We start from the raw sequence: 23,185 nt of genomic DNA on the forward strand, positions 1-23,185 counted from the left end.
CCCAGCCACAAGAGAGGCTGAGAGAGGCTGGCCCTTGGGTAAGGGGAACTGAGGAGGCAGGAGGCTCAGAGGGGGATGAATAGAGGATGGAGAGAAGGAGAGAGGGAGAAGGCAAGAAAACATGGAGAACTCAGAAAGAACAAAAGAGGGCGAAACAGCTCTGAAAGGAGAGGCAAGGAAGGGGAAGCCAGAGGTTGTGCTCTCCCTTTCAGAGATGGAGGGAAAGTCCTCTGACTCAGACCTGGGGGACACTATCACTTAGCAATTAAAGAAAAGTTTGATCTGTGTCTGAGGCCTCATTCAATCATTTGCTGAGTGGATGTTTTAAGACAATCTTTATCTTCTTTAAGACGGAAACTCCTAAAAAAAAGACTCAATCTCCTTATATGTAAATGTAGAATTATGGGGATTTCATGGAGCATTGTATTTTAAATTGGGTTATAAATACAAATACTGTCATATTAAATTGTATATTATATTAAATACATTAAACAAACATTAAATTAGACTCTGAAGCTCATTTCTTTCAAATCTCCTTCTATTTTTACAGATGAAGAAACCGAAGCCCAGAAAAAGTGGCTCACGGGATACCACAGGATTATTGGGCTAGTGACAAAGTACACTCTGCGAGTCTCACAAGCCAATGGTGAACAGAAAGTGCAGGGACATCCCAGCTCAGCACCAGGCAAGAATGAAAGTGGGCCACAATTGTCCTTGTAGTCCACAAGAGCTGTCCTCTCCCGTGAGTGCCGTGGGCCCTGGTGCCCCAAATTCACAGGACAGCCCAGCACCCAGGCCGGTCCATGGGCTGGATCTGGATGTCTGTATCTTCAGTCTCACACTGTCCAGCCCCTCAGTGGCATTGGCAGGAAGAGAGGCCAATGCTAGCCTCCTCTGATCCTAGAGGACAGGAGAGTCAGCTTTACAGGAGAGCAGCCATCTCTGCAAAAGTGCCCCACACTGAGACACCCATGCTACAGCCTGCCATTCAGAGGCCCCCTTCAGTGTACCCTCCAGCCTAGAACATAACTGCAAAAACTACAGATGGATCAGTTGATTTGAAGGCAGAAAGGGAGAAGCTGGTCAGTACAGAGTCCAGAAACACAGACATGAAAGCAAGAATTTACCTGACTTTCCCCAGTGCTACCCAAGGAGAAAGACTTCATTTAGGAGACAGTAAGTACTCTATTCCAGAAGTGAAATCATCTAGAAGAAGAATATATTTAAGAATGTCTTTAAGAATATACGTGGAAATATCTCAGCATGTACTTTGTTACTTGCCAGCCTAATAACCATGTGATATCCTTGTTTTTACTTCAATTTCTTCATCGGTAAAAATGAAGGATTTGAAAGAAATGAGCATCATAGTCTCATACAACATAAAGATTAATAACTTAAAATACTGATTTATTTAATGTTCTTAAAATATATTTGAGCTTTTCCCTACCCTGCTGAATTTCCCCCACAAGTTCATCCAGTTAATCTGAGTTCTCTGTCAGTGTTCAGTGGAAGTACCAATTAAGTCATCCCTAGAGACAGAAGAGAAAATCACAACAAAATCAAAGATGTGAATGGACTTTTATTTGTGGTTTTAGAAATCAGGTAGCATCTCACTCTACAAAACTGCTCTGATGAGCTGAGCTGAGGACACTGGCTTTACAGAAAGAAGAGGGCTGGGCTGGGGATTTGGCTCAAGCGGTAGTGCGCTTGCCTGGCATGCGTGTGGCCCGGGTTCGATCCTCAGCACCACATACCAACAAAGATGTTGTGTCTGCCGAGAACTAAAAAAAAATAAATATTAAAAAAATTCTCTCTCTCTCCTCTCTCCTCTTTCACTCTCTCTAAAAAAAAAAAAAAAGAAAGAAAGAAAGAGGGCTGAAGACAGCAGAAGCAGCTGTTGGGTCTAGTGTAGTAGCTCAGATCAAACCAATGGCCTCCTATAAATTTAACAGTAGCAGCCCTGCAAAGGAGAGAAAAATGTGGCTAGGCATAGGTGGGTGGGTAAGTACATGGGGTGGGAGTGTCTTCTAAGCAGGCATGAGTATTTCAGCCACCACCATATCCTTTAACGCTAATGAATAAACTCGGCTTCTGTTAACATTTATTTTAGTGTCTCTCAGTCCTTTGGAATCTAAATAGTCAGGTATAATTGAGTTTTTGGATCAGTAAGCTGCTGCCTTGGTTCTTCTCAGGATTCATCCCTGCCTCTGTGAGTCCCCCACACTCCCTCACCCCACTTTCTGCCATCTCAGCTACAAGAATATTCTCAAATTGACAGAATCATATATTTGCATTTAATCTTTAACCCACTCCATTTTGATTTATCAAATATATATCAACCATCTATAATCAACCAAATACTGTGCTAAAATCTGGCATTACAAAGATAAATAAGACATGTCGCCTGTCCTTAAGGAACACAAAAGCAGTACTTTATCACTCAAAGTGGTCCACAGGTCACCAGTGTTGGCATCACTTGGGAGCTTGAGAGGAACTGTGGCATCTCAGACCTACTGAATGGGGATCTATATTTTACCCAGATCCCCAGTTGATTTGTATACATAATAAGTTTGAAAAGCACTGGCCTAATAGGAAATACTCAACTAAGCCATCTTGAGTTGAATTTTATGAAGCAGTATAAAGGAAGTCTGTGGGATTGTGGAGAAGAGTGGGGTTATTTCTGATAGGGGAGGGGTCAAGGTAACCCTTACAAAACAGTGGACATTTACACTGAAATTTCAGTTGAAAGGTTGGACAACATGGAGGGTGGGGAGAAGACGAGGGTGGGAACATTCTGTTGGGGTGGGAAGGAGGCCACCTTGGAAACTAGACTAGGACAGACTAGAACAAAGGTCTTTTAAGAGCTCCCAACTCTCACCCTGGGATGGCTGGTGCCACCCAGGCAGTAGGTGCCATGTTCTCCTTGGCACTGACCCAGATGACAAGTCCTTCACCACTTGACCTCTACCCTGGGAGCTGATGTGTGGGTGAACAGGAAGAGGCCTCTTCCCAGCTCCTTGCCCTCAGTGACCCCTCAGGGATGAGGGGCTGATGTTTGCAGTCAGCAAAGGATGCCGAATCTCAGATCTCATGCCAGGCCATCTGGCCCCTGGCAGCAACTCTACAGAGCGACCTTGGTAAGAAGTGGATGCACGAATTCACACAGATTCCTGGCAGCCCAAATGGCCTCTGAGGAGAGCGTTTCCCCCGTTGTGGACTATAAGGGAAGTTGATTCTGGAGAAAGTAGAAAAATAGTGAAAAATAATGGAAAGGGATTGGGGCAGGAGTCCTGTCCTGGCCCCTTGCTGTGTGTCATCTCCAGCCCTGATAGAGCCTGTGATTACAGCACCTTTTAGATAGTTTTAGAAAAGTCCGACACTCCCCCCCTTTTCAAAAATAATCAGGTTCTCTTAGAATTCACTGCCCAGTGTCAAAATAAAGCACTCTTAACCGGGACATGAACTTTACCCAAATCTCAAGAGCGGTGTCTGTTGGGTTGTCCATCAGGGTAACATTTAGGGAAAAAACATACTAAGTAATAATGAAATAGTTATTAAACATCTACTGTGCTTTGGAGGGAGGGGGCAGCTGAGTAGGGCACTAAAGGAGCAGAATCTTGAGTTCTGGTCAAAAAGGTTCTCAGACATATATTTAGAGAAACATGACATATTTGTACAGAAGAAAGCAGTATATAATTCCATAATAAAGTGATCCATTAATGGTAATTGTTAACAGCTGACAGTGCTAAACACTTTATAGGAATTATTTCATTTATTCCACACAAATCTATGAAGCAGTCATTTAGGAAATTTTGGCAATAAATAATAGAAAACCCTGATGTCATTGGCTTAAACAACAACAACAAAATATTCTTTCATTTAATGACAATGTTAGAGGAAGTGCAGTGCCTGAGCTGGTTAACTTGGTGGCTAAATGAAGTCATCAAGATCCAGTAATTTCTGGTTTTTCTCTCTGCCATCCTCATTGACCTTATCCTCATGTTAGCAACCACCATGGTTTCAAGATGGCGGCCATGCTTCAGGACACCATATCCTCACATGTGCAGACACAGAAAGGAGCTTTATTTTATATGTTTATAACATATCTACAGGGACCCATAGTAGATTTTTTCCTATTGTTCATATTTATGACAGGGGAGGGACTCACCCAGAGATTCTCCTGGAAGGTACCCTTGAGTCTCCCTGACTGAGCCTGGATTTCATCCTGCACCTCAACCCATCACCAGCAAGGGAGCCACAGGCTGGCTGAGCCCAACCTGCTTCAGTCCTTGCAGCCACAGCTGGTGCTCATGCCCCTGCTCTCTGATGCACCTGAGAGGATGGAGGGTAGATACTGAAATAATAACAAAATAGCTAATTAAAAATGGGGTTCTATAAGAATAAAAGGCAGATGGCTATTAAAGCCAAATATTCCATTTTAGAGTTTAAGAAACAGATTCAGAGAGTGCAAGTAGTTCAAGGTTACACAACACATAAACAGCATTAAAAGAAAAATTCAACCAACAAAATTTAGTAGTTTATTTGAGCAAAGAAAAACAAAGACAAAAGAGAATATAAACAAGTCATGAATTCTGCAGCCCCTGGAATCAAAACAGGCTCTGACAACTCCAACTAACAATCTGACAGCATTTATAGATGGTGGGAGGGACACGAAGAGACAATTCATGACAGCTTACTTGGTTAACTGGTCACAGAGCCTCCGGTAGTGAGCGAAAGCTCAGTGACTGTGATTAAGCTCTATTTTGGTTTGGTCAGCTGGGCCCAGTGGAGGAGCCTAGTCCACATTGATGGCCTCCTACAAATTTTATTTACTATCAGTAGAGTTGGAATTTAAAGCATATCATATTCCCTGGCACACCCCAAATCAGGACCAATGTTGTGCTTCCCGGCAGGCTTCCCTGCCTTCCTGGTCCCTGTCTCCCCACTGTTGCCCACTCTGGGGTCACAGCCTCCCCTGCACCTCCCCTGCACCACATCTTTTATTTGCTCCCCCAGTCTCCTCTAGGGAGGAGACCAGGTGTCATTCATTGTTCTGTTTCCCTCCCTACACCCTACACTGTGCTTATTTACTTTTTAAATCAATCTCCATTTACCATTCTCACTGGGCTGGATTTTCCTCCTCAGGTCAAAGCGTGTCTCCTTTCCTTTGCTTCTTCCTCAGCCGTACTAGAACACAGCCCTAACACCCAGGAAATATTCAAAATAAATAAGGGCTCAAACTTTAGGCTCTGACAGGCCAAGGTTTCAGTTCTGCCTTTGCCACGTATTAGCCATGTGACTTTAAGCAAATGGCTTATCTAAGCCATAATCTCCTTATATTCAAAACAAGGATATTAATACACAAGAATTGAATGAAATAATATGGTTTTAGCACAAATGGGAATTATTATTTTTGATTAAAATAAAATGAAAAGTAATGTTAGTGCAGTGCATCAGTTTAACACTAAGAGCTTGTCTGAACATTTTCTAGTCTGATCCTCACAACATTAGGTGAAGGACGTACCTTCCCTGTGACAGTTGAGGAAGCTGAGCAGAGTGAGCTCATATTTTCATATTGTTCTCTTACATTCTTGGAGAGCTACTCTCCCCCCTTATATGTGCCGCCAGCGGACCCTCCTGGGGCGTTTTCTCTATTATGGGTTGAATTTACACCCAAAAATTCATGTTAAAGCCTCCAGGACCTCAGAATAAAATCCCATTTGGGAAAAGGGTCACTGCAGATATAATTTCTAAGTTAGGATGAGGTCATACTAGAGCAGGCTGGGCCCCCATCTCAAGTATCTTATATCCTTATAAAAAGAGAAAATTTGGTTGCAGACACAAGAAAATCATGATATAAAATGAAGGCAAAGATCTGGGTGATGCCTCTGTAAGTCAAAAGATATCAAAGGTCGGCAGCAAACCAATCTAGGACAGAAGCTAGGACAGAGGCATGGACCACATCCCCCCACCCCTCACAGTCCCCAGAGGGAGTCAACCCTGCTGGCACCTTGATCTCAGAATCTGCCTCTAGAACCACGAACAATACATTTCTGCTGTTTAAGCCACTCAGTTTGTGGTACTTTGTTACAGCAGCCCTAGAAAACTAATAACAGTCTCCTTAGGCAAAGGCTATGAATTTGACCATGAACCCACTTCAGTTGGGCTTGCTTTTTCCTTTGGGAGATTCCTTTGCTTCTTCTGGGCACCCCAAGAGTCTCACTAATCCTGTGATAGATTTTACATTTATATCTTGGTTGGGATTCCCGCATCCCCTGAACCTGAGCAGTGTGGACTGGGAGAGGTCTGGTTGTCACCAGAGCTTCATTTCATTCTATACCCTGAACTCTCAGCAGAGAGCAGCTTCCTTACTCTTTTCTTTGCTGGTAGAAGTTTCAGTCTTCTTCACATTTAAGGGGCCACACATACAAATCCAGCCTCTATGCAGGAATCTTGATTTAGTTCCCTAAAACTGTATCTCCTGTCCTCAGCAGCATAAATTCCCAACTGTTAGAACCTGTATCTGGGTCCTGTCCCATTCAGTTTGCTTCGGGGTCAACCCATGAGCTTGTTGAATATTGTAGTTTATCACCTGGAGGTTTGAAACGGTTCTCTCCTTAGATCTTGGCTAAACACAAATATAAATTTTCCCGATTCCTCTTATTTATTTTATCCAGCATGCCTTTTCCTGCAGGCGTGGGAGGTCAGAGATTAGATACATCAGTCTGCCATGTTGCTACAAATGGAAATTCTTGGAGTAAGAAGTTCATCTTCAAGACAGAGCGAGGGTGTTTGTGTTGAGCAGTTCTCACATCTAGGTGCGCACTGGGCTTTTTTCTCAGGACAGCGTTCAGCCAAGCCACTGTGTGCAAATGGGTGTCCCACAGTCTCCTCCCATAGGAGGTCCTCATTGGAAACCTTCTTCCTTCCCTGATCCATTCCAATCCGGAAACTTCATTACTCAGGAAAGAGAAAAAAACATTGCTGGACTGAAATTGAGTCCCAAGCCACCTGAAAAGAATCTCTAAATCTCCTCTCCTTGGGAGGAAAGACATGAGGAAGCCAAATACAGAAGATCAGGATTGGAGCCATCAGAAAAATCCCAAAAAAACCCATGATCCATGTTAAAGGTCATGATTAGTAAGACGTGCCTGCTCTCGTTAGCATCATTTCCCTCACGAGATAAAGTCATCAAAACTATCATTTGCTTCGGGGTCAACCTATGAGCTTGTTGAATATTGTAGTTTATCACCTGGAGGTTTGGGTTCTCTCCTTAGATCTTGGCTAAACACAAATATCAATTTCTTAGGTGGGGTAAACAGTGGTGGAGGGGTCTGTTACTTTTGGGTCTCTGAGAACCTGAAGTTTCCTAAGTACATCAACAAGATTTGGTATGTAATGCTTCAGCCAACTAGTCACCAAAGATGTACCAGAATGGCCTCGTGTCACACCATACTGAAAATCAGGTCTGGGCCCCCATGTGCCTCTCAAAGAGGAAGCTTGAATCATGTGAGAATTCCCATATTACTTGGAGCAAAAATTTCTAGTTATTTAGGTCATTCTAAAAGTTGACCCAGGGGCCAGGCACAGTGACACACTCTCATAATTCCAGTGACTTAGGAGTCTGAGATAGGAGGGTTGCAAGTTCAAGGCCAGCTTTGGCAACTTAGCAAGACTCTAAGCAACTTAGCAAAACTTTGTTTAGAAATAAAAAATAAGGACTCGGGGGTGTGGCTCAGTGGTTAAGCACCCCTGGGTTTAATCCCCGGTACCAAAAAATAAAAAATAAAATAAAAGACCACTCAGGGGCATCATAATAGTTCCTATCACTTGAACAGCCATCAGAATCAACAGTGTGGGCTATCTGAACATCAGGCAAGAAAGGACATTTCCCTTTTTCCTGGTTCCCTACCTATGAAGATAAATAGCTTCATACTCTCTGGACAAAAACAGTGTCACTGACTTCTGAAGTGAAAACAGAACTGGCTTCGTTCACCAGATTGTCAGCAACCCATGCCCCAACCCCTTCCTCCAAGAACCCCAGAGTTAATAGTTACTGCAGTCCCATAAAATTTGCTGAATAGCCATTCTCAGAAAAGAAGAAGCATGAATAGTGCATTTGCTGTTGTTGTATCAACAAGCTCCCCCAACCCCACTCACCTCTGCCCCGTGTCCCCCATCTTCCACAATGAACTAACTCCATGTCTCTCTCCTGCTGCAGCCCAGTAAAATAAAGAGGCTACCACAACCCTAGTCTCAGTTCCAGCAGGGGCTTTTGAAGGAGGAGAGCTCTCTGAGCAGCCAATTCATTTCATGCAACCTCAGACATCACCCAGGCCTGTGTCTCCCATTCAATCCCATCTGCCTCCCGCTGCCCCCAGTGAGATTCTATTCCTAATCAAACCCACAGTCTCATGTTCTTTCCAACCCCTGGAATTTCTTCTAGGGCTGGACTGCCATTTACTTTTTAAGCCCTAAAGTCTAAAAGTTCTGTTCTGTCTCATCTTCTTCCTGAGTATCACAGGAAGGGCCTTCACTTTAGGAAAAAAAAAAAAAAAAGAGCTGCGCACACTCCCAGGAGACTAGACAGATCCAGACTTTATGAACATAAAGAATAAAGAGTGTAGCCAGGACAATTCTTTCATTCTTTCTTGATGAGTCTCCATCTCCTAAGTAGAGAAAGGAGAATTTTGTTACAGCAGGGACACATGCACACACACACACACACACACACACACACACACACACACACACATTCAAAGTCAGGCAGAGTTCTCTTGATACACTGAAACATGAAATTCAAGCTGTTTTTGTTGTTTCACTCTATTACACCAGGAAATAAGGAACCATGAGTTTGAGATCTGACCTTTCTGCTAATTTTCTAATCTTGACAATGGCCAGACACATAAGTTGTTTCTTAGTGGCAAGAAACTTGAGTTTATCTGCCATCAAATTGTTCAGGAAACTGGGAGTAGGGTGGTTTTTCTTTTCAGGTTTTAAACTGTTTTACACACAAATATTGCTAAAATGTATTGGAACATCTCTGCCATCTTTTTAAAAATTTTTTTTTATAGTTGTAGATGGTCAGCATGCCTTTATTTTATTTATTTTTTAATGTGGTGCTAAGGATTGAACCCAGTGCCTCACACATGCTAGGCAAGTGCTCTGCCACTGAGCTACAGCCCCAGCCCCAGCCCCATCTCTGCCATCTGTAATAAAGTATTCTGAATTTAGTTTAACTTTTATTTTTATGGCTCTCTTACTTGTCCTGTTCTGTTGTACAGGAACACCTTGAGTGACAGGAGTAGGGTGGAGGGTGATTATCTTACGAAACCCCAAATTACTAAGAACTTTCCGTTTTTGTTCTGCTTGTCAGAGTTAATTCTCTTGTCAGGCTGCCATCCAGCTTCTCCTGCCGTCAGTGTCAATTTTCTTCTTCACTTAAGATCTTATAATCTCCCATTACCTAGGGAATGAATTAGTGGGGCCAACTGGTTAACACTGCATCTTAAGAAAGAGCAAGTTGACTGTGAGAGAGGTGGCTCTCTGCACCACTTTTCACTTCTTAAAACATTTGTCCATTGAAGTTTTCAAGAGTGACCTGTTGTTCTTTTTTGAACATCTCTATATTCTGGAAGTTTCCTATGTATGATCTTTCAAAGATCAAAGGATAGTGGAGCATAACCATGTATTCTCAGAGATTCTGCTATTTCACACCTAATTCCATGTATGACAGTGTGGATTGGGGCATCCTTTCATTTTTCCTGGGTGCACACCACCTTCCAGCGAATATTGCCTGCCCCTTTCTCTCTAAGCATGCGTGCTCGGCAGTGTTTTGTAATGGATGATTATCAATTTCCAAAGTTGAATTCCTAATTTTTCTTACTACATAAACATGCAAAGTGACATGGCTGATCTGAACCTCAAAATCATTGTCTGTTTTAATCAGATAGCATAATTATTATTAATGTATTTATTTCTGGAATTTGGAATTGAACCTGGGGCCTTGTGCATGGTAGGTGAGTGCTCTACCCCTGAGCCACACTCCAGCCCTTATTATCTATTTTAAAAGAGTGGTAATTCTTCTTAGTTACTAGGGCATTGTTAAAATTGAAAATGATAATGCTTATAGAAACATTTTCAGAAATATTGTCATTGCCTCCTTGTTCAGACTGCAGGCTGTGTTTTTAGACTGACTGCACAGAAAGAGGAGGTGGAGAGACCCTACCCTATATACACCTCAGCCCAGTTCCTGTTCCTGGTCTGCACTGAGAATGGGGAGAGCATAGTTAAAAATATATATATTATCATTATCCAATGTAGCATTTTCACCTGTCCTTATGGAAGAAACGTTTTTTTTTAGTTCAATAGTGTTTATTATGAACATTCTGGTTCTAATCCCAGTTGTCATTTAAGAACAGCATTATATAATAAATAGAGGTAATAATTACTTCTTTTTAAAATTTGTCCTAATTAGTTATACACGATCGTAGAATGCAATTTGACACATCATACATAAATGGAGTATAACTTCTCATTCTTCTGGTTGTACATGATGTAGAGTTACACAGAACGTGTAGTCATATATGCACATAGGGTAATAAGGTCCAGTTTATTCTACTATCCTTCCTACCCCCATACTCCCTCCTCTCCCTTCATTCCCCTCTGCTTAGTTCAAAGTTAACTCATGAAGAAAATTTTTGCACTTCATTGCTAAAACTTATTGAGAGTTACTCTGTATCAGTGAGGCTTTATGTTTTTTCTTATTTAATAATAACGATAATGCTAATGATTGTCCTCATTTTTAAAATGACAAAATAGAAACTTAAAAAGGTTAAGTAATTAGCCCAAGTTCAAGCAGCTAATAAATGGTATAGTCAAGGATTAAGTTTACCTATAACTGGGCTGGGGATGTGGCTCAAGTGGTAGCGCGCTCGCCTGGCATGCTTGTGGCCTGGGTTCAATCCTCAGCACCACATACAAACAAAGATGTTGTGTCCGCCAATAACTAAAATAAATAAATATTAAAAAATTCTCTCTCCTCCCTCTCTCTCTCTCTTTAAAAAAAAAAAAGTTTACCTATAACTTCTGAGTTAATCCTCTAACACCATCATTTCTTCTAAAACTAAAAGAAAAAACCCCTAGAAGACTTTCCTGAGTAGCCCCATCCTTATCAATTTATTAGCACCTTTTCAGGAGGCCAACATTTACTGAGCCTCCCAAAGCTCATGACACCCCTTTTCCTGACCTTATTGAGCCCTTCCAACATGCTAGGCACTAGTGATTCACATACCACCCTATTTCTCTGCTCCCCTGTGCAGAACATCTCTGCAAAGAAGTTGTTTATACTTCTGTCTCAATTCCTGTCCTCTCATGCTCTTTTGAACCAACTTCAAAGAGACTCTTACCCCACCTTTCCACTGAAATTGTTCTTTTCAAGGTCAGTAATGATTTCTATGCTGTTAATCCAGTGGTCGATTGTCAGTCCTCTTCACTAACCTCTCAACAGTATTTGATACAAACACCTGACTATATTGTAACTTTTTTAACAAAGAAAGTTTATTTAAGAGAGGTAAGGTAATAGTCAAGAAAATATTTTTTCTTCTATTTCACCTTATGAAATAAGCGCTGAATATATATACACATCTATAAATATATGCATAGGAGTATATGTAATTATACACAAAAGTCGTATGATATGAATATGGTGATTTAAACAACTGGTAATGCTGAAATGACAGTAACATCCCCAATCATTGTGAAAAACAAAAATTTTCACAATGCTCTTTATCAGGGCGACACTGTGTTTGTAAATAATTCTCCATGGATTCCTCTCATTTCTACATGGCTTGTGAACAGAGACACTGACTGGCTTTCTTCTGGACTATCTTCTTAAGAACATTTGCATCACAAACAACTCTGGACACAGGGTCAGCAGCCCCTAAGAAGGGTCAGCATGCTTCTTGTCCATTACAAAGGATTCAGGCTTCCTCAGCCCAGAGTTCCTTTCCTGTATTTCAACCCACCGTGTTGCATCTTCCAGCATTCTTCTTGCTGCCTTGGGGGAATGGAGACTCAGGAACTGGGGCAGGAAAATGCAGATGCTCTGGATAGTGCTATTGCTGCAGTAAAATCCTTTATCTCTCCATCTTCATCTCTCACATCCCGGTCCGTGCTTCCATTACCTTCCATCTGGATAATTGCCAGGACTCCTCAATTGGTCTCTTGCTTCCTTCTGGACTCCCAAGCTTCATTTTCAACATGGTACTGGTATCCACAATAATCTTATTTAATCTTAGTTTTAATTAATTTACTTCTTGGCTCAAAATTCCTTAGTGACTTCCCATCTCAGAGCAAAAGGCAAAGGCCCATGATATTCTTCAAAGTCCTTTGCAATCCAGGCCCCTCTGATGCTCACTGTCCTGGTCTCCCACCAGTATCTCCCTGGCTCACTCTGCCTAAGAACACAGCTTCTTTCTGAACTCTAGACATGCACACACAACTGCCAACAAAACTCCCATTTAGATGTCTAATAGGCACCTTGAACTCAACATATCTAGAATTAGACTCCTGATCATCTCCCTAAACACAGTAAGCATGCTCCTGCCTTAGGGCCCTCATACCTACTATTCCCTCTTCCTTGACAACTCTTCACATTTATCTTTACAACTCATTAGCTCCCCTTTTTAAGGTTCTGCTCAAATGCCATCATTATCACATAGACCTTCACTGATGACCCTACTTCAAATTAGCAGCTCCCACCCCCTCTTCCTGGCACATGCTGTTCCCTTTCTTTACTTCACTTCTCTCTCCTCCCTTCTCTGGCATCTAATATTATGTATTTGCACTCTTGCTTATTCTTTATCAGTTACCTTCTCCCACTGAAATATAAACATTTGTTGAGTGAATGGATCAAACAATATAAACTTCATGATATGTCCTTATAACCTCCAAAGTAAAAATTTTGAAAGGTCTCTACCACTAAACTGCTCATAACATGTTTGGGGGATCCTGATTAGATGCCATTAAATGACTAACAGGTAAAACCTGAAGCCAGGAAGTCTGGGTTCAGCTTGGTTATGTCACTTTCTGATTCTGTATTTCTGGGTCACATAATAACCACTTATTCCATTTGTTAAACAAGTATCAAGAGGAAATCCCCTGCCCACCCCATGGGTTGTTGCCATTTTTAGTGAAATAGAAATATCCCAAAGAGCTTTGCAAACAGTGAACACTGTTTTCTTTGCTCTTATACCAAAATCTCAGTCACTAATATAATAAGGGCCCAGGGAAGAGAAGACTAGAGGAAAGGGTTAATTAATATCTTCTAACGCTGGCATGTTTGCCCACGTCCCCTGGGTGATCTTTCTCCAGAAGTCTCTGGCTTCCTCATGCATGAAGGCAACTCCATGTCCACATCACCCCTTGTTCAGATGGCACCTCCAACTCCTCCTCTCTCAATCTCTAGGGCACCTTTCACTCTTCTTGGGGTTCTCTTAGAGGAGATCCTTTGAAGGAGACCCCAGTTCTTCTGACTTCCATGGGGTTCATGTGTGGACCCTACATACAACAGCCCTCTGTGCTTCTTCTGACAGTGGGCATAAGACTTTCCTCTTTTGCTCGAGGCAAGGGCAGCTCCAGGACAGCCTCTTGCAACTGGACTCCCCAAGTGAGAGTCAGACAGGGTCCCTCGGAACTCCAATTCTGGAGCACACATATCCTGCTCTCCACACAACACCCTTGAGGCCGGCCCATTGCACTCAGCTGAAGGAGAGGGGAAAGGCACCCTTCACCCTGTCCACTGTCCAATGGGAAGCAGGGTTATAGGAAATGCATGGGACACCAATGCATATCTCTCCGCAGGAAATGCCCACTTCCCATCTCTGAGCAGCTTCAACTTCTAGGCCTAGAGCTGGGTAACGAACAAAGGCCACAACACTGACTCTAGGCCTCCCTTTTAAAAGTCCTGAAGTCTAGACACTAGCACATTCCCTAGGAGTGACAATCTGACCGTCCCAGGGACAGTTTATTGCTAGCCTTTGAAGCCTCTGCTGAAACTCAGACAAGAGGAGGAGTTGCAGTTAAGATCCTGCTTCAGTGTTGAACTGAATACCATAAATGAAAACGCAATGTATGGCTCCAGAGGAGGTCCACCACTCCTGAGAATGTCCACAAGGTCAATGTGGCTATAAACAGAGCACCTGATGGATTCTTAAGTTCCTTGCTGGGAAAGTCTTCAACCAGAAAATTAGGGCAGTAGGGAAGGAATTGTCTGAAAAAGGAGTTGTTCAGAGACAGGGCTGTGGCAGGACATGTGGAAAAGATGACCATTCACTTTGGAGTTTGTGACAAGGAAGACAACAGTGGGGCTAGTCAGAAGATTCATTCCAGAACTCATTCTACCCAGGACACTGGGGTCCTTTTATGACAGGAGGGCACTGCCCTTGCTGGGTACTACCTGTGGCAATTTTAAACGTCCTTCTTGAAATGTCAGCGTTGATCTTCAGCTCCTTTTTTGCACCCAAACTCCACATCCCAGAAGAAATTTGTGGGAATCTGCTTTTTACCAGCTTAAGGACTAGAGAAAGGGGAAAACCAGAAACAGATCTGGGAGAAGCTAACCACCATTATTTGAGAGCATATAATGAATAGACAACCAAACTATTACAATATGAACCCTTTGATCTTCACAATTAATAAAGATGACCTAGCCTCAATTTGCTTACGGGAAAAACTGAGGCTGAAGTTGATTGAGAGATTTCTCTCATCAAAATACAGAAGATACTGGGTAGGTACAACTCATTGTTTCCAGAACATTCTCAGAACTTCTCTGCCAGTACTCACACTATGTGCTCCACCTACAAAATACTACACTCCTGTTCAGATCCCACCACTCTTAAAAGGGAAGTTCCCATCTAACTTCCTATATACAGCTATCTTAGTTCTCTCCAAGGTGAGAGGATCACAGCTTTATTCAATAAACTTTATATCTCTTTTGTGACGTATCAGTCCTCCTTCCTACTATGGCTACTTGTGCACATACAATTTCCTGTCCTAGAATATGAAATTCTCAAGGTCAGAGACAGTGTCTTGTTCACCAGACATTAACCCAAAGCATTTAATCACAGCATTAGGGCAAGCATCTTGCTTACAGCAGATGTTCAACTCGTTTGTTGAATGAGGTACACAGTGTGTGCATTGCAAAAGATGGAATCTCAGATATTCTGGTACCACAGCCCCTTGTTTGCATCCCAGATGAACAAGATCTGAGGGTTTGCTGTCATCAAAAAGCAAACGCTGGCTGATCGCCAGAGGGCATCTACCCCATCCTGGCTTCTGCTTCAAAGTTCCCCGAAGTTCCAGTGGCGGGCCTCTTGATCTTTCCTTGTTTGCTCATTAAAGTTAATTTGGGACATGAAAAGGTCTGGGACTGAATATTTCATTAAGGCCAGTTCTTCCTAATGCAACAACTGAGAATAGGTAAAAAACAGGGCAAAGGTTGCAAGGATGAGACCAGTGAATGTAACACCTGCTTAAGCCTCAGGCCCCTGTTCATGGGCTGCCATCTTCAATCAGCTTTGGGTTATCAAGGCAAGTGATACCTCTCTGTAGAGAGTTATGTGTCTTCCAGAAACAAGGCTGTCCTTCTGTAGGGACTAAGGAAACAATAATTTATGTGAAAACAGTCTTGTCTACAGTCCTGTGTGTGGACTAAGATACTTACTATTAATTACTAATAATATCAGATATCCTTTTCAGAGTTCTTATTCTGTGCCAAGGATATGCTGTGTGATTTTACATAGATTGATTACCTCCTCTAATCCTTGGAGGTGATTCTATTGTCAACCTCACTTAACATTGAGGAAAACGGGACTTGGAGAGGTTACCGAGCTGAGGTCTCATAACTACCAAATGGCAGGAAATGTGACAAAATTGAAATTCCAGTAGCTTCAGGGTAATCCCAGACTCCGTACTCCTAACCACCTCACCCTGTTGCTTCTTAGGATGTTGCAGAATCTTCTGTTCTTTCTTGGTGGCAGAGAAGACCAACTGGTAACTGCTGTGTTAGACGTTGCTGCTCCAGGGAGGCTCCAGCCAGGGTGTCTTGACTTTCATTAAATCTCAGATATAAAGTTCATTTACTTGAGGAACAAAAAATTAAGAATTAATTACTGGTGTCCTGAGAAGCTGAGAACAAATTTGCCTATGTGACATGTCATGATCTTACGATTCAGGGAGATTGTTTGTAAGGTTTGATACAGTTGGAGCTGCAACACTAAGGACAGTTGGAGAACATAAAAATGCAGCGATGTGCTACTAACCTCCAGTTCCTCCAGCCTTCTATTCTAACAGACCTTGCTTTGTTTTAGGGGAAATTTTTATTCTAGTAAATGCTTAAGTTACTCATTTTTATGGAACATTTTTAAAAGAAAAAAACTAGGGTCCAAAATACAATAGTAAGTCCAAATATATCAAGAGTCACAATAAGTTTAAATATCTTAAATCCCTCCATCAAGGTAACACAGATTTTCAGAACAGGTTAAAATTCTAAGTCAAACTACATAGTATCCACAAGACATATGCTTAAAATGATGGGACACAAAAAGGTTAAAACACAGGCGTCTCCACTGGAAAATTAATTTTTAAAAAGCAGATGCTGCTATGCTAGTATCAGACAAAAGAAAACTAAAGGTGAGACTCATTTAACAATGACGAGGAACAAAGATGTTTTCTTCTTTCTATTATATTCAACTCACCAAGAAGATGTAATAATCATGATAAGGTAGCATTAAATTTATGCATATATCATTAAACAAAACTTGATAGGAATAAAGAGAAAAATAAACACTCTGAACCAAAGATTATAACACTCATTTCAGATATGATCATATCATGTAAAAGATTAATAGGAAGAGAGAAGTTTGAATATCACTTCAAAGAATGTTTATGAAGAAAAATAATATAGAGAGCAGAAATAATATCAACATAAAAAATAGTAAAATAAAAAAAAACAATTTATTTGCAAATTAAAAGAAGCTTTTCCAGATAACATTTGGGTTAAGGAGGGAAAAAAATAGGAATAGAAAAGCTATTCAAAAGTGAAAGATAATAACCTCATATCAAGCCTGGAGGACCCAGCCAGGGTGGGCTCCGAAGACAAAGCAAGTCTCCTCCAAGTCCCACAGGGGTTATCATGAAGGGGTGTCAGAGCAGGTGGCCCTTATGTTCCTATTCTCCTGAGCTTGCCAACTCCTTTAACTAGAGTAGCATCACCTAATCTAGTAGCTACCAGAAATGTGTTAAATTTAAATTCATTATAATGATATTAACTTTAAAATCCAGTTTCTTAGTTGCACTGACCACCTTTTTTAAGTGCCCAAGAGCCACCGATGGCTAGAAGTCTTCATATTGGACAGCATGAATTCTAGAAAATCCCCACTACTGCAGAAAATTCTATGTGCAAGTGCTTCTCTAGTTTGCCAGGGAAATTCCAGTACATCAGTTTCACTGAACATGGATCATGGTTGAGTCAGGTTTCCAACTGGCTGCCCCAACACATGATTTATACCACTCCTAAATGTTCAAGTCCACATGTTAAATCCAGCACCTCAGGAAAGTAGCTGCATACTGTGATCCAATCAACTCTTCAACTCCACTTTACACCTGGAGCATTAGTTCCCATCCATGCTCACCACGTTCTGGCCAAACCTTATTGGTGAGGACTTATAATACTTTGGTGTACTGATTTCCTCTCCCACCTTAGACCAGGTCTTATGTATCCTTGCCTGGGCTGCACTGGGACCTCCTCTTGTTATGGACCTGGAGGTTATCAGAGTGCTGGGAGTGGGTCCTACAAAGATTGGTGTTCTCTGGTAATGGCATCCTTCCAGGTGAAGCTACTGAAAGGGGCACATGCAGAGGAAGGCTTTCTCTCTCCAGTGGGAGAAAGAGGTTCTTCAGTCAGTTAAGAGCCTAGGGAACTGGGGAGTTCAAAGTTCTCAACTTCACCTGCTCTCTCTCTCTAAAACACATATATTCAGGGGCCTATTCCTTCTCCCACCTGCACCTTTGACTTAGCCCTAGAGACTGGCATGGGAAGGCACTTAATTGGCTCTGGTACTCCCAGAAGATGGGAGGATAGGGTTATCGTCCTTGCAGCTCTAAGAAATTAAGATTGGCATAAATGCTTCCTTCCCCCATCTTCTGAATTGATCATTTGAAGACTTCAGTATTTTTCTCTCTTCACCCTATAAAACCTCTTGAGTGGCATTCGTCAACACAACTCCATGATGATGAAGTTTCTGTCTATGCTGTCCTACAATATGGCAGTCATTAGTCACATGTGACTACTGAGCACATGAATATGATTAGAGAACCAAATTCCAAATTCTATTTAACTTTAATTTTTATTTTAATCTAAATAGCCACATGTGGTTAATGGTTACCAAACTGGATAGTATAGCTCTAGGGCCTCCCAAAGAGTGAGCTGACCCCCATATATTTAGAATCACTATTGTTATCATGTGATCAACTTCCCAAAGTCATTTTGTCTGCCAACTTTTGCCTTTCACCCATACTTCAATCCATGCATTGGATTAGGTAACTGGAATGCTACTCTTGGCTGAAAGTTAAATGACCCCTTTTCCCTAGCAAGGAGGTCACTCATGCATTTCTCATATATATGAGCAAACTCATCCCAAATTCCCATCTTGAAGGTCTTTCCTGCCACTTTTGATATAAGTTACTGTATCATTTACTGACCCAGAATTGCATACTTGAATGGGGTAAAATTATGAAGTCTGTTGATTAAAGGAACCACTTAAAGCAATGCTTACAGGAACGCTAAAAACTCTCAAGGGTATGTGTCAGTCAAACTTTCATCACTATGACTAAAATACCTGACAACAACAACTTAAATGAAGAAAGGTTTGTTTTGGTTCATGGTTTCCGAGGTTTCAGTCCATGGACAATGACTCCATTGCCTTGGGCCTGAGGTGAGGCAGAGCATCGTGGTGGAAGGATGTAGTGGAGGAAAACTGCTCAACTCATGGCAGCCAGGAAAACAGAGCAGGGTGAAAGGGGGAACAAGGACAAGTGAATAGTCTCCAAGGGCACATCCCCAGTGACCTATTTCCTCCAACCATGCCCCACCTGCAGACAGTCCCCACCTCCTCCCAGTAGTCCATTCAAATGATTAGTCTATCAAATGTATGAATCCACTGATGAGGTCAGAGCCCTCATGATCCAATCACTCCCTGACTATCCCACCTCTGGGCACTGCTTCCCTGGGGGCCAATTTTTCAACACATAAGCTTTAGAGGGATATTCCAGATCCCAACAGGTTAATATCAGTGAAGGCCTGCTAACCACATCTAGCCCTGAAGGCCCAGGAAGTGTGGTCACCAGACCTGGAGAGTGGCTTTATCTATATAGGAGCGGTCTTCTGCGGCCTTCCCTAGATGACGCAACCAACCTACCACAACCCATTAAAAGAGGGAAGTCAGAAATAAACACGTTGGACCCACCCTCTTCCTTTTCACCACCTCCTTCTGATGCCGTTCATTAGCAACCCTAACCAGAAGCCACAAGGGAAGAAGATCATTATTGCTGTCCATAAAGCACAGCCTCCTGAGGCATAGAGGAGGACACATAGAGCGGAGAGGGTTCTAGAGTAGCAAATGGACTATCTTTCATATTCCTGTTTGTACTACTAAGAAAAGTCTGGCCAGATGAGGCTCAAACTACGGCCTGGTGCTGATTCCCCATAGATATGCCACCTTTGACTTAGTCCCTGGCCACACAGCTGCTCTCCCCTCTCCTGGAGCCATTTCCCAATGAAACAAGATAAGTTACAAACATTGACAAAGATAAAGATGACAAGGACATAAACAATCAAAAAGAGACAGATTAAAAAGAGCTTCTGAAAGAACCTTACACTCCCCTCACCCACCCACAGTAACCTGCAGCTTAACTAACCAACCACAGCCTCTCCCATGACAACTCTGGCCCCTGAATCCTCTAAATTGCAATCTGCACAACACTCATGACATGTTCTAATTCTAAATAACTCTTTAATTAGTAATGTCTATTTGTATATTTCATGTGTGTGTATGTGTGTTTATGCATACTATGCTTTTAGCTATTTTGTAGTCTCTGTGAGGACAGGAGTCTGGCATTGCAGTTAAAATTCATGTTTACTAAGTTCCAGAGGACTTTCTTGCTCACTCCAGCAACTCATGATGAACAAATGGCACTGGCTATTCCCAGGAGCCCTCAGTAACGTGGGGGAGGCAGGTATAAAGTGGGTGAAGAACCTCCACAGGCTCTTGTGGTCAAGCTGAGTTCCCCATGAAATAGCTGTTCCGGTCCTCCCCACCCACGGACTCTGGGGCAGTCTGGCAGTTCTGCTAATCATTCACCACACTTGGCTTCCCTCTCGACTACCATGGGCTGTGTCTGGTTTGGGACGTGTGATTCCTATCTTTAAAGTCCTGAGATCAGGATGCTCAGAGTTTAATGAAGAACACGTAGCCTTGAGGCCTGGCCAAATGCAGCACTGAACTTCATAGATGGGATGTTTTGTGGGATGACTTGTTCTGCGTATGTGCCACTTTCCACCTTGAACTTCAGGTGTTCCTTTGCTTGCTCTGCCCTCTTCCTCTAACTGTTGACACCCCTGTCCCCGCCACCAGGAATGGTCATGAGCGGAGGTAAATGTGGTGGTCAGGAGATGAGTGGTATCAGCTTGTCCCCCACATACACTGTGTCCCTAGATCAGAACCCCAAGGCACTAGAAGTGCCATTACGAAGTGAATAAATGCAGCTCTTCCTTATGCCCACAGTCTATTCGAGGTGGACCTGAGCTACTCAGAAACATGCCCCAGCTGCTGATCATGGGAAATACTCAGTGGAGCCACAGACCACAGCACCACTCTTACTAAATGCAGCTCAGCCATTTCCCAGAGCAAAGGCAAGAACCCAAGAGAATACCAGCGATTTCTCTTCCTTGGTCTACTCCATTGGTGTCCCACTCACAGCCTCCCTTTGTACCTCTTCTCTCTGGACAGTCAGCCCTTCAGAGTCTTCTTAGTGTTTTGACCACTAACTAAAGAGGAGAATGTGTAATAATACACCCCCTTCCATCTCATCCCTTGCTTAACTCCTCTCTCTCTCTCTGAGAACACGGAGGTCAAAATGCTTTCCTTTCTCTAATAAAGAAACTGAGAGACTGTTAATTAGGGAAAAAAAAATTGGGACTGGAATCCTGCTCTCTCAATTTCCAGTCTTTTTTTTTTTCTTTCTATTTTTTAGTCACTTTTTTCTATTTTTTTCTATTTTTTTTTTTTTTTACAGCCTTGCCTTCCTAAAGCTGGAATTCTACAACAAATGCTAACAGTGGTTATCAGATTATGGCATTTCAAGTACTTAATTTTTTTCTCATTTTTTGCTTGTGTATTTGTCTAATTTTTTCTGTAAAGGCTATGTATTATTTTTGCATTAGCATAAAGAAATAAAATGAGATTAATGACATAGGCATTGCGACACAGTGTAAGGGTTACTTGAACACAAACACTGTGATACCATGACAGTCACTCTAATTACTGAGATGGCCACTAAGAGACTAATAGTCAGCTACATATAGTGTAAATACACTGGACAAAATAATGATTTATATCCTGGGCAGGACAGACCTGGTGCCCAAGATTTCATCATGCTACTCAAATTGTGTATATCTTAAAACTAATAAATTGTTTGCTTTTAGAATTTTCCATTTAATACTTTTGGACCGTGATTTAAATCAGGTAATGAAAATTGCAGAAAACAAAATTAAGCATAAAAAGGGATTACTGTATTAAGTAGGTGTAGAAAATACTCAGATGAGATGGGATTAAGTGGGAGATTCTTGCATGAGAGTTAAGATTCACAGGCAGTGAAGACTCTCCTACACTCCAGGAGCACTATCAGCATATGGATTCTGCCTCTTCACTCCACAGCTTTGCATATATGAGGCAGGCAGATGATTATGCAGAGGCATAAAGTCAGATGGTTCATGTTCTATGAAAAACTTCCTCTTCCCTCAGCACAACTGCTGCACTCAGAGAAACTCCTAAGTACCCTCTGCAACAATCTCATAATCAGTTGTTTACCCGTGGATGCCTCACCTCATTCTCTGTGTACCTTTTGGCTTTTAACCTTTTGTCGGATATATGATTTGCAAATATTCTTGCCCATTTTGTAGGTTGCCTTTTCATTTTGTCAATTTCTTTTTATTTTGTGAATAATATTCTTGAATGTAAATGGATTGTTTATCAATTAAAAGTTAGAGAATGACTAGTGGCTTGGGAGGCTGAGGCAGGAGGATCATAAGTTCACAGCCAGCCTCAGCAACTTAGCAAGGCCCCAAGCAACTTAGCAAGACTCTGTCTCAAAACAAAAAACTAAATGGGCTGGGGACAAGGCTCAGTGATTAAGCACTCTGGATTCAATCCCTGGTACACACACACACACACACATACACACACACACACACACAACTAGACCAAATAATATTCTGCCTATAAGAAACTTACTTCACTAGTAAAGGCACACATTGATTGAAAGAACAAGAAACAGAATGATAAAAAAAACCCATGAAAATGGAAACTAAAACCATGTAGGTATAGCTATATTTACATTAAATAAAATAGGTATTAAGTAAAAAATCTGTAAAATGAGACAAAGAAGGTCACTATATAGCAATAAGGGGATCAATTCAACAAAAGGAAAGAATAATTGCAAATATCTGTGCACCAACACTGGAGCACCAAATCATATAAAGTAAACATATTAGATATAAAAGGGGAGATAGATTATAATAAATAACAATTGGAGACTTCAATGATGTACTTTCACCAATGGACAGCCCATCTAGTCCCCCCACACACACACATAAAAAAAAAAAAAGTCAACAGAGAAACACTTGAGTTAAATTTTGCTATTCACCCAGTAGACCCAACAGGTAATTACAGAATATTTCATTCAACTCCTGCAGAATACACATTTTTCTTATTAGCAAATGAAACATTCTCCAGAGGACCATATGTTGGGCCACAAAATAAGACTCAAATTAAAAAGAAAAAAAATGAAATCATACATGCATCTTCTCTCCTCACAACAGACTATAACTAGAAATCAACCACAAAAG

General features: G+C 41.7%; 1 protein-coding gene and 1 non-coding gene across 3 annotated transcripts in view; one reads left to right on the plus strand and one right to left on the minus strand.

Annotated features, from left to right (window-relative positions):
• Positions 1 to 843: 843 nt before the first annotated feature.
• Positions 844 to 23,185, minus strand: part of LOC144256815 (uncharacterized) — a 50,622-nt gene continuing 28,280 nt past the window's right edge. Inside the window, exon 3 of one of the 2 annotated variants that reach the window (XM_077802276.1) lies at positions 844 to 900. In XM_077802276.1, coding sequence (XP_077658402.1) covers positions 854 to 900 — 47 coding nt within the window. In that variant the 3' untranslated portion in view covers positions 844 to 853. Of the gene's footprint in view, positions 901 to 15,935; positions 16,143 to 23,185 lie in introns of those variants that run through there. The other variant, XR_013344254.1, reaches the window with a different exon arrangement.
• LOC113185685 (small nucleolar RNA SNORA51) lies at positions 10,157 to 10,289 on the plus strand. Its single transcript, XR_003301155.1, has one exon. It is a non-coding gene; the product is annotated as a small nucleolar RNA SNORA51 (small nucleolar RNA).

The sequence above is a fragment of the Urocitellus parryii genome, chromosome 9 (genome assembly GCF_045843805.1).
Source record: "Urocitellus parryii isolate mUroPar1 chromosome 9, mUroPar1.hap1, whole genome shotgun sequence".
Classification (NCBI taxonomy): Eukaryota; Metazoa; Chordata; class Mammalia; order Rodentia; family Sciuridae; genus Urocitellus; species Urocitellus parryii.